The following is a 12,559-nucleotide window of genomic DNA, read 5'->3' as shown; positions in this document are numbered from 1 at the left end:
CCAAATTACATCTTACTCAAATCAAAATAAATAAAAAGCAAAAGAATTTACTGGATTTCTTGGGGTGAAATGGGGAGGGGTGGAATATATATATTTGTTTTCTCATTTTTAAACACGCTTGAGCCAGCTGCACTAATTAACCAATCGCCGCCGCTCTTGTTCGTTGCGTCACACCCAGGCTGTTAAAGCCGGAAGTGAAAAAAAGTAACAATAATAATAACACTCAATCACAACATCAAACGCTCAATATGTCATAGCCTTGATTGAGGATATTTTCAACCACCATTGGTGAGTTTTTCCTACTTTGTTGTCGTTTCTCGGCGCTTTCTCTCAACGTCAGTTTGTTCATAGCTTTTGTTTTGAAAGGTACCATCGGAAGTTGCCCGAGTATCTTGACACGGATTGTTTACTCCCCCCCCCCCCCCAAAGTATGACTTTCTAAGGTTGCGATCCACCAAAGACACCCAGGTGAGTTTTTTCTTCAAGTTTGTCTTCGTGCTGCTCCCTCCAGAGTTAGCGAATTCGTGAGTAGTTGAAGCTGTTGTATTGAAAACATGTAGGTCTCGTGTGGCGTATTTGGCACATTGAGATCTGCTTTGCTTGAAATTCCAACTGCATAAAGTACACTTGTTCGTCTTGCAAGACCTGTTTTCCCTTCCAACAAGTCATGTTATTCTATGCATAAGCTAATAGCTGAATTTTTCACAAGACAAGTTGAGTTTATTTATTTAGGTCTTAATCATCAGTATTACTGATACTTCAAACGCATAATTAAAAATACACGAATCCGTTCCTCTGTTTGTTTTTTTCTTTGGTTACATTTTTAATCACGCGCGCGCGTTTCTAAAAAAATATTCTTAATATGGCCACAAATGAAATGACCTCAAAGGGCACTATATGTATATATATATATGTGTGTGTGGGTGGGTGGGTGGAGGGGGGATAAAAAAAAAAAAAAAAAAACCTCAGACGTGTCAGACTGAGGAAATCTCTCGCACGTCCCCCTTCCGGTCACCCCAATTGCTTTTAGGTCTAGACTCTGGCTGGGCTATCTCAAAACTCAATTATTCTTTTTATTATTATTTTTTTTTTTTATATTGCTTGCTCATCATCACATGATCCCGCTTTGACCTCCAGAGAGATGTGGTTGCTGCTGCTGCTTGCCGCCTTGCTGGCTCTCTTCTGCACCCTGGACGTGTGGTACTTCGTGCGGGCGGCTGCCGTGGTCATCCGCGCCTGGCTGCAGCCTCCCGTGCGCGATGTGACGGGCGAGCAGGTCATGAACGGCCGGGTGGCCCCACGTGACATCGACATGTGTCACATGAACAACGCCCGCTACCTGCGTGAGTGCGACTTTGCCCGCTTCTCGCTATACACGCGCAACGGCGTCTTCAAGGCACTTCGGGCCCTCAAGGCTTCCATGGTGGTGGGGGCGACCACTATCCGCTACCGCCGTCCACTTTATATCGGTGAGCCCTACGAGCTGCGGAGTCGGGTGGTGACATGGGACGACAAAGCCTTCTTCCTGGAGCAGAGGTTTGTGTCGAGCAAAGATGAGCTTGTGTGCGCCGTCATGTACTGCAAGCAGACTGTCCTACGTAGTAGCCCAGACAGCATCATGCAGTATCTTTGCAAGCGAAAGGTAAGACGTCAACAGAATCATTTGTCCCATTCAGAGGGATTTAACTTTGGCATTGGTCCGTTCAGGTGGAGCGCCCCGAATTCCCAGAGGACCTCCAGCACTGGATCAACTTCATCTCAACCAGTAGTCAGCACCTCAGAGCAGAGAGTGGACTCATAGAGAAAGACAAATAAGCAGAGACATTAAAAGTTATTAGGGAACCTCCGCGATTCATGGGACCAGGGCCTGCCATGAATAGCGAAACTGTGAATAATTGACGTCCCTCTAGAAAGGGGATTGCACAAGAAATTATGGATAGATGCTACAAGATGACGGCAAAGCAGATATCATGCATCTAGCATGTACACGATCATGCTACACGAAGGCTATATTCTGTAGTTACAAACAAACCACATTCACACAAGGCTCATCAACACTAGCCTAAGTCACATAATAGCATGTGAAAAGAAGCAGGAACATTCTTTGTTTCATTTTTGACAACACATGAGAAGCATTCAAGGTCTGTGAAGAAAAGCTCTGTAATTACTTCAACCCAACTACAACATCAAGATAAACACCAGGCAATGCCAACGTAATACTTCGATTACTTTGGCCTAAGTACAAAAAATCAATTTGTGAATGCTAATCTGCGATTGTACAGGGATCACTATTTGTAATTTTTGTCATGAGGATAATTTATAAATCTGTGAATTAAAGTTGACTTTTTGCATCTGAGTACAATTATTCAAACCTCCAATCAAGACGGTTGATGGTTAAAATGGGAGAGAGAAAAATTAAGACGTGTGTCACTTTTAGAAGTACTGTAGTATGTGTAAGCCACAACACGGATGACACGTTTAGCCTTATAAGGTGAATGATTACGGCCTGAGGTATTAAGTACTATGAAATGACAATTTACTTTTGTCTTTAAGGGGTATTAGTTCACCAGCATGATATCAAAGTCATCACATCTACGTGTTATCGTGCAAAGGCGCCAACTCCTCAGTAAGGAATGCAGATACGTTGTCCTCGAAGAGGCAAGTTTAAGGACATCACGTAATTTGAGAAACATTCATTTTTCATCGTAATGGGCACCTTCGGAGAAAGGGTTTACATCATGAAAGAGGCTAAAAAGTGAGTAAAAAAAAATAAAACCGCGCTCAATATTTCCGGTCTGGGTCAGGAAAAGGGGGCTAAAGGGTTGGATTTGTGTTTGTTGCAGTATAAAATATTAACTTGTGGGACAAACGGTTATGTCTGAAATTGAACATTATAACCAGTCAGGTCAAAAATGTAAATTGTCGTGTCTAAATTCCGAAAGGCCCGTGAAGGTGTACCACGCAAGAGTAGTGTGTGATTGGTGGAAAATAAGGAAGCAATGTTTTTGTTTTTAACGATGCAAAAAAAATTTCATTTACAAGCGCTAGAAGTTCATAACAAGTAGCAGGCGTATTTGATGAATTCAAGAACAAGTAAAAATAAAAACTAGGGGCAGCAAAGTTTAGTTCCCGTGGAAAGCTGCATCTGTTGTTGACGACGTTTAATGTCACCAACGTTAAACGCCGTTAGTTCGCCAAATTAACTATCTCGACTGCGTGAAAACAAATGAATCAACGCATATAAAGTTGGTAGTCATCTACAGTTATAATTTTATCCACGCAACACTTGGTTCCTGACTTGTTTGGTGACGTCACATACCCGGAAATCATGCTGATACGCTGGCTGTATCCTCGAGCAGTACCGGTTTCTTGGTCTCATCGCAGCAGATGGTAGTGCTCCCTTAGCAACTCACGGTGAGTCGTGTGATGCTTTTAAAATGATCAAAGGAGAACCCCGGTGAAGACTAAAATCGGAATATTTCCGCAGCACATGCTTTATTACGAATTAGCAGGGGGGAGTCGCGATCGCCTTATGCGGTTCAGCTCAGCCAAGCTAGGTAGCTAACTATCCAAAGCCAGAGCATCGGACTGGTCCAATATGTCCTCTCAAGGTTGAACTGAATGGCTTTAAAATTTTGAGCGAGCAGTGACACGTTCGTCTGCGTTAATAATACAACACTGTACGGAATATGCAGTAGTTAGATCCAAAAGATAGCAGGTGGAGTACAAGTTGGGTATTGGTTGATGCGATTCTTGTACATTTCAAATTTCTAATATTTGTCCATCTGTTGGAATATAGATGTGCAATTGTTATATAAATGATAGACTTTTGAAAAAAAATTATGGTGATCATTTCTCATTAATTTTATTATAGGGATGGGGAACTTAAACGACTGATTGTGACACCATTTCCGTCAGTGCTCCAGGAGGCAACTTAGGAACGCCCATTTTTTTAAACATGTATGACAAAAAAAATGCAATTTTGTTAACATATGTGCATCTTTTTTACTGAACCAGTTTGCAGAAGGGCATTTAAATGCATATGGAAAAGAGTTTGCTCAACTAAAAAAACGCTTACTGTGACTGTACACCCCCGCCAAGGGCTCTTTTGCATTTGAATATTCTTTACCATATTTGTACTGCATCTGTCACCTGTGCGAAAACAGTGCGATTAAGGCTAGTCGTTGGTCCTTTCCATAAAGCACGGATTTAGATAGTAATATGGAAATGGACTATAAAGGCTACATGAATATTCATTTGGAAGTCTGTGCTGTTAAGGTGAGTCCAACACAGCGGCCATTGTCCAATAAAGTAGCCACTGGCCATGCATGTTTGTTTTACAATAACAATACGTACAATACGTTGAATACGTCCGCGGTTTTAGAGGACACAAATTTGTGAACCCCTCATCACCTCAAACGAAAGCTCAACGCTGTGGAAAGAAATGATCGGTGGTTGTTCACATTAATCAATACGACCTCAGAGTTGGAGGCGCTGGTGCTCTAATATTGCCATCTTGTGGGTAATACTGGTATTACACCCCGGCTCAGTAACGGTAAACATTTAGTAATATGAATAATGTTCAAAGGCCACTCCGTGTGTGGGCGGACGACGGCATATAATTTATATCATAATATATCTAATATAATATTCTGTTATGTATATGTAATATGTCTATTTTGTAACGATTATATTTTTTCATATCTTTTTTGCCAAGAATATTTTTGAAATATTTGTTTATATTTTTATCGTTTTAATTTTTTATTTCATGTTTTTGTGTTCTCTTCCAACATTTTACCCAGTATTGTTTTTAATTATTGTTTTTAAAAAAATGGTACTGTTAAGGTTGCCAATTTTTCTATTATCCCATCCATCATTCAGTCCTTTTTCTGTTTTTTTGTCCATTCAGAGACATGCTGCTGCTGTTGCTGCTGCTAGGCCTCCTGGTGCTCTTCTGCACTGTGGATGTGTGGTATTTCCTGCGGGCAGTGCAAGTGATGATCCAATCCTTGTTCCAGCCACGCATACATGATGTGCTGGCGGAGCAACGGGTCGACGGCGTGGTCCTTCCCCATGACGTGGACTACAAGGGCCACATGAACAACTCGCGCTACCTGCGCGAGTGTGACTTTGCCCGTTTCCACCACTACATGCGCAATGGGCTTTTCATGGCCTTGTGCAGGATGGGGGCCAAGATGGTGATCGGGGCCTCCACCATCCGCTACCGGCGCTCCTTGGCGTTTGCCGAGACGTTTGAGATCCGCACCAGAGTGCTGGGCTGGGACGACAAGGCCTTCTACCTGGAGCAGCGCTTCGTATCCAAGAAGGACGGCTTTGTGTCTGCTGTGTTGCTCTGCAGGCAGAACGTGGTGCACAGCAGCCCTGAGGAGATTGTTGAGTTTGTCTGCAAAAAGAAGGTGAGCCACACTGTGTGGTGTGCCACATGTTGTGGGCCACACTGAAACTGTTGAATAGGTCAAAAGTGGAATCATATGGTCATGTGTAATGAGCTCAATACATTTAGATGAAATGAAAATGAGCAAGAGTGCGTGTCTTGGTTGTTGTTTGCTCAAGTCTCGTTTTTTGTGTGTCATCAGATCCAATGTCCTCTGCTGGGCGAGGACGTGAAGCACTGGGTCAACTTCATTTCAGCCAACAGCCAAGCCCTGAGGGCCGAGAGTGGACTGGCGCAGAAGAAGGACGAATGAACGCATGCATATCGTTAGCAATACAAACACAGTAGAGGGCCATCCAAGGCCTCATGATATTTCCTTTTCCCAGTGTGTGACTAGTATTATTTTTTATGGCGTATTTCAAGTACTATGGACTTATGATCATGAAAGTGAGCGATACGTTCACACAGGCATGCGGAAGCAACTTGATCTCCTGCCAAGACAGGAGAATGTGTGCGCACTTCTGAGGAGTTGGTTGTCCAGTACTTGATACAAAAAAATGCACAAAAAAAGCTTCCCATAGAGAAACGTCAATATTTTATCATAAAGGGATCACTTGCTGTTTTGATGGGTGGTATTTAAAACTGTTAATATAATGTTGCAGGCAACTTTGAATGACAATACAGTACGCAGATAATATAATTTATTTCTAAACCTTGCACTTCATCTTCTGACCAAAATATTATAAACATTGAGATGTTTGAATGTTATTTATGTTATGAATGGACTGATTGATGACAGTCACATGTTGACTTGTCAGGGTTATCTTAAATTACCGTATTGGCCCGAATATAAGACGACCCTGATTATAAGACGCCCCCCTCTTTTTCAAGACTCAAGTTTGAAAAAAGACTTTCTGAACACCAAATTTAATTTCTACACAGAAAATGATTACAGTACATCTGAAACAAATGATTATAACAATATATTCGAGAGAAAAAGCATGTTATCTTGCCTCATTCAATCATGCAAAAACTGTCTATCACATCTTAATATCTGAATATTTAAATATTAAACTAAACTGCAATCATATTTGTAAATGAATGGCTTCTGGTTTTTGAAATGTAAATAAATACTGTGATAAAACAACAAAATTGCAATAACTGCATTAACCATCAAAGTGAAGTCTAAATGCAAGTGTAGTCTTGAAACAAATCTGAATAAGGAAAAACATTGCATTAAAATAATGCAAACAGCTTCCGCTATTGTTGGGAAGCCTGAGCCATAACTCAGATGGTTATGCTCTTTTCGCTCTTTTTCAGAACACAGGAGCGAAGACGTGGTTCAGTTTTGATTGCTTTACTGAATTACTGGCAAAAAAGTAACAGGCACTGTGGCTTATAGGGGCATACAGGCAAATTGTCAAACGGGTGTGAAGTGTGTGTGTGTGTGTGTGTGTGTGTGTGTGTGTGTGTGTGTGTGTGTGTGTGTGTGTGTGTGTGTGTGTGTGTGTGTGTGTGTGTGTGTGTGCGCGTGCGCGCGCGCGTGTGGTTCTGCAACAGACAAATATACAACACATAGGTCAACGCTCAACCTCTGAGGTCACACAACACTCGTAGACGGCACACATTACATAACTAACTGCGCGTAACGGCTCCACTATACTAAATAACTATAAATGAAATACTATCGGCAACACACCATAAGTCATCGAGACAACAAAATACATTTGCTGGCGACCGTTAGTCACCGTGCCGCTACGTAACGGCTACTCGTACGATGCTAGGCAAACCTAGAAGAGTGCGCCGAAGCTCTCAATAAAACGGCGCACACACGAAACAAAGCGCGATCAGACAAACGGCACAACAGTAGACAGTAGTAACAATGAAATGTACATACTCACTTTTGTGTCAAAGACGCACACGATCACAGTCGACACACATGTCACACAATATACTCAGTCAATACCAGCAACCTTTAACTTACCGCTGCGCACAAGTGAATGGGTATAATGTCAAGACCCCGAATGTAAGACAACCCCCACTTTTTCAGTCTTGTTTCAATGCAAAAAAACATCGTCTTTTATTCCGGTCAATACGGTCATTATGGAATGAAGCCATGTACAATAAAAAAAAGTGTATTGGTTGTATCTAATGGCATTTTCAAATGAATACAGTCGAAAATAGGGCTGAATGAAGTCATCCAATTGTGACAGAGATTTTACGATTGCGATATAGTGAACAATTCTCCTCTTAGCATGTATTTATTTATTTATTTATTTAGTTAGTTAGTTAGTTAGTTAGTTAGTTAGTTAGTTAGTTAGTTACGAGAGGCGGAGTACACTGTAAATCGGTCGCCAGCCAATCACACTCGTATCTACTACACCTATGAACAAGTTGTCATGCTTGTTTTTACAATGTTGGGAAGACAGTGCCTCAGATTAACAACATAGAGGAGTCGTTTACTAAATGTTGTGGCCATATCAGGCTGAGGTATTCCTTATATGTTTACTCAGAAATATTAGACAATAAAACAAGACAAACAAAAGCTCTTGGACTCGTAATTTATATTGCTAATGCTCAAATGCCACAATGTGGTTTGTTATCTCTTTAAAATATATCATTCAGCCTAAACATTGGCAGACATTGACCGGTGTTCTATGGTTGTGCTGCTGCTTCTTCTTCTTTTTTTTTTTTTTTTTTTTTCCAAATGGTATTTCCATAACTGGAAAAGCCGAACATGACACAGAAGTATGAAAGTCGTCGTCGTGGAGCGTACTGTAGTGTAAGCAGCACCACCAATGCACAGCCACATGTGATAGGTAAGTCCAATATGATCATTTTTAATAGTGTTATCATTATTGTGTATTTACCCTCCATTTTTTAATATCATAGTTTGATCATAGTATCAAGATGTGTCAGCATAAGTAGCATAAGTGATTTTTAAATACATTATTTTTTCTTGTTCTGTTGTGCAGCATGTGTACATTGTATTTATTTACACTATTATTATATTACTACTATTTAAATTATGTTTATTTAGTATTAATAGGCAAAGTGTTGAATATCAGTAATCTAGATGACTTTCATATTTAGTATTTGCGATGCACTTCAAAAAAATCAATTTATTGCCATATTGCGCACTACAAATCTATTACGCTGAATGAAAACATTCTTTTAAAATTTAAAAACGTATTTAATAGAATTTTGTTGTCTCATAAAACTGGTGAAAGGTCATGTAGGAAAACCAGTTTGATAAACATCAGAATGACTGGAATGATGGAGCCATTCACTAACTTGAAGTTGCGTTGTGTCTGAAGCACATTGAAGTGTTCGCAGTGTCTCATTGTGTTCGGTGCCATGGAGGAATCTGAGCCCCTTTTGCCTGGCCGCTCGGAGAACAGGAGAGTCAACGGCCACTGCAGATGGAGTCTTTGCACCTCCAACATGGACCCCAGGGTGGTGGAGGACCTGAGGCGCAGGCTCAAGTACTTCTTCATGAACCCTTGCCAGAAGTACAAAGCGCGAGGACGCAAGCCGTGGAAGTTGATGCTCCAAATATTAAAAATCGCCCTCATCACCGCCCAGGTGGATCATTTAGACTGCTTCTGATGAATCACAGAACATTTCCTTAATTTGATCACATTCTCTTTCAGCTGGTCTCGTTCGGACTGAGCAATGAGATGATGGTCACTTTCAAAGATGACAACCTGATGGCGTTCCGACATCTCTTCCTGAAAGGATACAAGGACCGCCATCTTGGAGGTCACGTTTTGCACACCAAAACAGACGTGTTCGAGCACATCGACTACATCATCGACAGGGTAAACTGAACGAAACCTTGTGCGGTGACAAAGTTTCCGTTTTGATTGACCTTCTATTCTCGCAGTACATCAATCTCCAAAACCTGACAGTAGGTAATCTGGTTTATGAGAAGATTGATGGAGAGTACACCCCACTGTTGGTCTGCCAAGAGTTTTACAGAAACAGCAACATCGACCCCGGAAACGAGACCTTCTACATTGATCCGCACGTTGAAACTGGTAACAATTTACGACACTGTTTCAAAAACTATAACATAATGTAATGTTGTTGGCAAATAAGGGATTTGGTATTTTTGTATTTTTTTTAGAGGTGGCTATTCCGTCATAGTTTCAGCAAACAGGACTCCCGCCAATATGATTTTTTTTAAAGGCCAAATTTGATTGAATTAGAATAACTGCAGATAAATCCCCAAATTTCTGAAAGAATAAGTGTTTCAGCTGAGAAAATGTCATTGATTGAGTTTGTATCAGGAGAGAGATGGTGCTTTTATTAATGACCTGAATGCTACGAGTCTTGTTTCACTTTAAAGAAGAGCAAAATATAGAAAAATTGAGTCATGCTTTTATATTTTTACCGTCTGAATCATAGCGCCAGTGGAAAATAATCACAAAGAGGGTTAGAATGCATCTTCCGCAAAACATGTTGAAGCCAATGTTTATCAGAGGAACAAATATAGCTGATAATGCTTTCATACTCAGAATGCATTTCCATCTACCCTGTGCTGTCACTGGACAATGGCAGTCTGGCCACGCCCCTCAACTTCTCTTTGGATTTTAGAAGGTGATTAAAAGTCAAACTATAAGTGTGTGTGGTTGCCGGCCTACTCATGTTGTACGTTCCTTGCGTCCAGGCTGCTGTCAGTCAACGTTTACTTCACCCTGAAAACCATCAACCTGCAGACCGTGAGGCACCACGAGCTTCCTGACTGTTACATCTTCCACGTGCTGGTCAGCTTCCACTGATGCCATTGCACAACAAAATGGCGGCAACTCACCGGTTTTACATTTTGGTGCAGATCACGTTCGATAATCACGCCCATAGTGGAAATATCAAAGTGGCGGTCGGAAATGACGTCACCATCAACGAATGCAGAGACTGGAATGTGGAGGGCACTTGTAAGATGAGAATTCATTTCTGTTGTGAAATTCAACGCAGCCAACATTAACCCCAAATCTGTGTTTTGATATTATAGCCGGAAAAAACTACTACCTCCTGCTCTTCTTCGATTCGGTGGTCATCCTCGCTTGCTTCACCTCGCTGATTCTCTGCGTACGTTCCGTCATCAATGGCATCCAGCTCCAGTTTGTGAGTAATGTTGATGCTATTTAAACCCTGCTGTTGCTAACCAAAAAAGGAGCACCAAAACAAGTCAAAAAGTCCCTGGTTTAGTTTTTGGCCATTTTGATTTTATGACTGTCATAAAATTGCAAATGTCTGTCATGTACATTGGTTTAAACAACACTTTAACTTTACATTAATTGTAATATACCAATCTTTCCGTGTTCCAAAATCCAATGGGTCATTTTATTGTTTTCACAACCATTTTTCTGCAGGTCTTTACCATCATCATAGTCTTTCTCTAGTGATTGTACGTGCATATCCCCTGCAGGAGTTCAACACATTCTTCCACGCATACTACAATAAAATTGTTACTATGTCCGACCGCTTGGAGTTTGTGAATGGCTGGTACATCCTCATCATTGTTAGCGACACTCTGACCATCGTGGGTTCGACTTTGAAGATCGGAATACAGACAAAGGTGTATTTTTGTTCATAGAATATTTTTATGTGTTAGTGAGCAGGACTGCTGAAAAATCAATAAATATGTGTTTAGAAACACTTTGTAGGTTGCTGCAAAGGTCTGACCCGTTAGTCAGACGACCGATTAAATTGTATAATTCTGGCCGAAAATGACTTTGTATTTAATTTGCAACTTATTCATGGCGCTGTGGTGTCGATCCAGAAATCTTTTGACACAGATTTTTTTTTTCTCAGTTCATGACCAGTTATGACGAGTGCAGCATCTTGCTGGGAACAGCAACCATGATGGTGTGGGTGGGCGTGATCCGGTACCTCGGTTTCTTCAAGAAATACAACGTAAGAGCAATAATCTTGTGTGAAGAGAATAGTTTATTATTATTATTATTATTATTATTATTATTATTATTATTATTATTATTATAACTATTATTTATCTATTTATTTTTTTTTTTTAACAGATCCTAATCTTGACTTTGAGAGCGGCTTTCCCAAACGTGATCCGATTCTGCTGTTGCGCAGCCATGATCTACCTCGGTTACTGTTTCTGCGGCTGGATTGTGCTTGGGCCGTACCATGACAAAGTATGTCCTCGAGTCATGTCCCTTCACTTACTTCAATTACAAATTTCCAACAATTTGTCATCAGTTCCGGACCTTCGACAAAGTGACCGAATGTCTCTTCTCACTGATCAACGGCGACGACATGTACGCGACCTTCCTGAAGATGCCCAATAATGGCTACATGGTGTGGCTCTTCAGTCGCCTCTACCTCTACTCTTTCATCTCTCTCTTCATCTACATGGTGCTCAGCCTCTTCATCGCTCTCATCACCGACACCTACGAGACTATCAAGGTCAGACCGCCGCCATGCAAATAACAACGGACCCTCAAAATTTAGATGGCTTCCGAGTTGGTGGAATTTTTACTTTCGCTTTGGAGGTTCCAATCTACATGCTGCGTTTAAATGACCCCAACCTGATTTTCAAACTGTTGCAGCATCATCAGCAAGAAAAAGTGCCCGTGTCCCAGCTCCAGGCCTTCATAGCCGAGTGCAGAGACGAGCCCGAGTCTGGACGCTACCAAACGGACGAGGAGCCACTTTCCTCCTGCCTCGTGTCTTGTTTTTGTTGTGGCTGTAGGAAGAAGATTTGACTTTTGTTGCTAATTGTCTTATAATCGTTCTGTTTTGGAATCAAATTGTCTATATGAAGAACTTCATTGTTTTTTTTTATGTGAAACTACAATGTTTATTCAAATTAACTTCCTCTAGTAATTCGTTAACCTATGTCACTATTGGTTTAAATAAAAGGGTTTAAGAAATGACAAGTCAGTGCACTTTTAGTCAATTGTTGAGCAGAGTGCCATCTAGAGGAGCCAAAAACTATAACAATCATGAAGCAAAAAACCTGCCTTTCAAGCAGGGGGGTGTAGACTTTTGTTCCCTTCACCTGAAATGACATGTTTTAGTTCACACTACTGCAAATAAAAGCTTACTTTCAATGAGTAAACAATTTTTTTCAACGGTTGAAATTTGACAAATATGAAACATGACATAGCGTCTCGGTGGCTCACTGGTTAGCAC

General features: G+C 41.0%; 3 protein-coding genes across 8 annotated transcripts; all 3 read left to right on the top strand.

Annotated features, from left to right (window-relative positions):
• The first annotated feature begins 366 nt into the window (after positions 1 to 366).
• LOC147046504 (protein THEM6-like) lies at positions 367 to 2,351 on the top strand. 2 transcript variants are annotated; one of them, XM_085929851.1, is made up of 3 exons: positions 367 to 468; positions 1,138 to 1,642; positions 1,708 to 2,351. In XM_085929851.1, the coding sequence occupies exons 2-3, from the start codon at positions 1,142 to 1,144 to the stop codon at positions 1,813 to 1,815; spliced, it is 609 nt and encodes a 202-aa protein (XP_085785977.1). In that variant the 5' UTR covers positions 367 to 468; positions 1,138 to 1,141; the 3' UTR covers positions 1,816 to 2,351. The 2 variants fall into 2 exon arrangements, with proteins under 2 accessions (XP_085785977.1, XP_085785976.1); XM_085929850.1 differs by lacking the exon at positions 367 to 468 and adding an exon at positions 479 to 524 and having other exon boundaries at positions 1,138 to 2,351.
• Positions 2,352 to 2,616: 265 nt separating this feature from the next.
• Positions 2,617 to 6,485, top strand: LOC147046503 (protein THEM6-like). Of its 3 annotated transcripts, none has more exons than XM_085929847.1 (3): positions 2,617 to 2,755; positions 4,910 to 5,417; positions 5,598 to 6,485. In XM_085929847.1, exons 1-3 carry the CDS (start codon positions 2,709 to 2,711, stop codon positions 5,706 to 5,708), a joined length of 666 nt encoding a protein of 221 aa, XP_085785973.1. In that variant the 5' UTR covers positions 2,617 to 2,708; the 3' UTR covers positions 5,709 to 6,485. The 3 variants fall into 3 exon arrangements, with proteins under 3 accessions (XP_085785973.1, XP_085785974.1, XP_085785975.1); XM_085929848.1 differs by having other exon boundaries at positions 2,617 to 3,414; XM_085929849.1 differs by lacking the exon at positions 2,617 to 2,755 and adding an exon at positions 3,451 to 4,278.
• A 1,647-nt stretch (positions 6,486 to 8,132) lies between these two features.
• mcoln3a (mucolipin TRP cation channel 3a) lies at positions 8,133 to 12,455 on the top strand. Of its 3 annotated transcripts, none has more exons than XM_085929820.1 (13): positions 8,133 to 8,214; positions 8,713 to 8,980; positions 9,049 to 9,216; positions 9,282 to 9,435; positions 9,916 to 9,997; positions 10,068 to 10,164; positions 10,233 to 10,332; positions 10,410 to 10,486; positions 10,827 to 10,976; positions 11,213 to 11,314; positions 11,437 to 11,559; positions 11,624 to 11,830; positions 11,974 to 12,455. In XM_085929820.1, the coding sequence occupies exons 2-13, from the start codon at positions 8,753 to 8,755 to the stop codon at positions 12,127 to 12,129; spliced, it is 1,644 nt and encodes a 547-aa protein (XP_085785946.1). In that variant the 5' UTR covers positions 8,133 to 8,214; positions 8,713 to 8,752; the 3' UTR covers positions 12,130 to 12,455. The 3 variants fall into 3 exon arrangements, with proteins under 3 accessions (XP_085785946.1, XP_085785945.1, XP_085785947.1); XM_085929819.1 differs by having other exon boundaries at positions 10,410 to 10,522; XM_085929821.1 differs by having other exon boundaries at positions 8,184 to 8,214; positions 8,797 to 8,980; positions 10,410 to 10,522.
• Positions 12,456 to 12,559: the final 104 nt, after the last annotated feature.

The sequence above is a fragment of the Syngnathus leptorhynchus genome, chromosome 14, assembly GCF_054491065.1.
Source record: "Syngnathus leptorhynchus isolate UIUO chromosome 14, UIUO_Slep, whole genome shotgun sequence".
NCBI classification, from domain to species: Eukaryota; Metazoa; Chordata; class Actinopteri; order Syngnathiformes; family Syngnathidae; genus Syngnathus; species Syngnathus leptorhynchus.
This window is presented reverse-complemented; position numbering and strand designations above follow the sequence as displayed.

What these genes read in the sequence shown, in the direction of transcription:
- LOC147046504 (XM_085929850.1), top strand. Translation starts at nt 1,142, where the DNA reads ATGTGGTTGCTGCTGCTGCTTGCCGCCTTGCTGGCTCTCTTCTGCACC.
- LOC147046503 (XM_085929847.1), top strand. Translation starts at nt 2,709, where the DNA reads ATGGGCACCTTCGGAGAAAGGGTTTACATCATGAAAGAGGCTAAAAA. An exon ending in ATCATGAAAGAGGCTAAAAA is followed by an intron (nt 2,756 to 4,909) that starts GTGAGTAAAAAA and finishes TTGTCCATTCAG; the next exon opens with AGACATGCTGCTGCTGTTGC. An exon ending in AGTTTGTCTGCAAAAAGAAG is followed by an intron (nt 5,418 to 5,597) that starts GTGAGCCACACT and finishes GTGTGTCATCAG; the next exon opens with ATCCAATGTCCTCTGCTGGG.
- mcoln3a (XM_085929819.1), top strand. Translation starts at nt 8,753, where the DNA reads ATGGAGGAATCTGAGCCCCTTTTGCCTGGCCGCTCGGAGAACAGGAGA. An exon ending in GTTACATCTTCCACGTGCTG is followed by an intron (nt 10,165 to 10,232) that starts GTCAGCTTCCAC and finishes ATTTTGGTGCAG; the next exon opens with ATCACGTTCGATAATCACGC. An exon ending in AGATCGGAATACAGACAAAG is followed by an intron (nt 10,977 to 11,212) that starts GTGTATTTTTGT and finishes TTTTTTTCTCAG; the next exon opens with TTCATGACCAGTTATGACGA.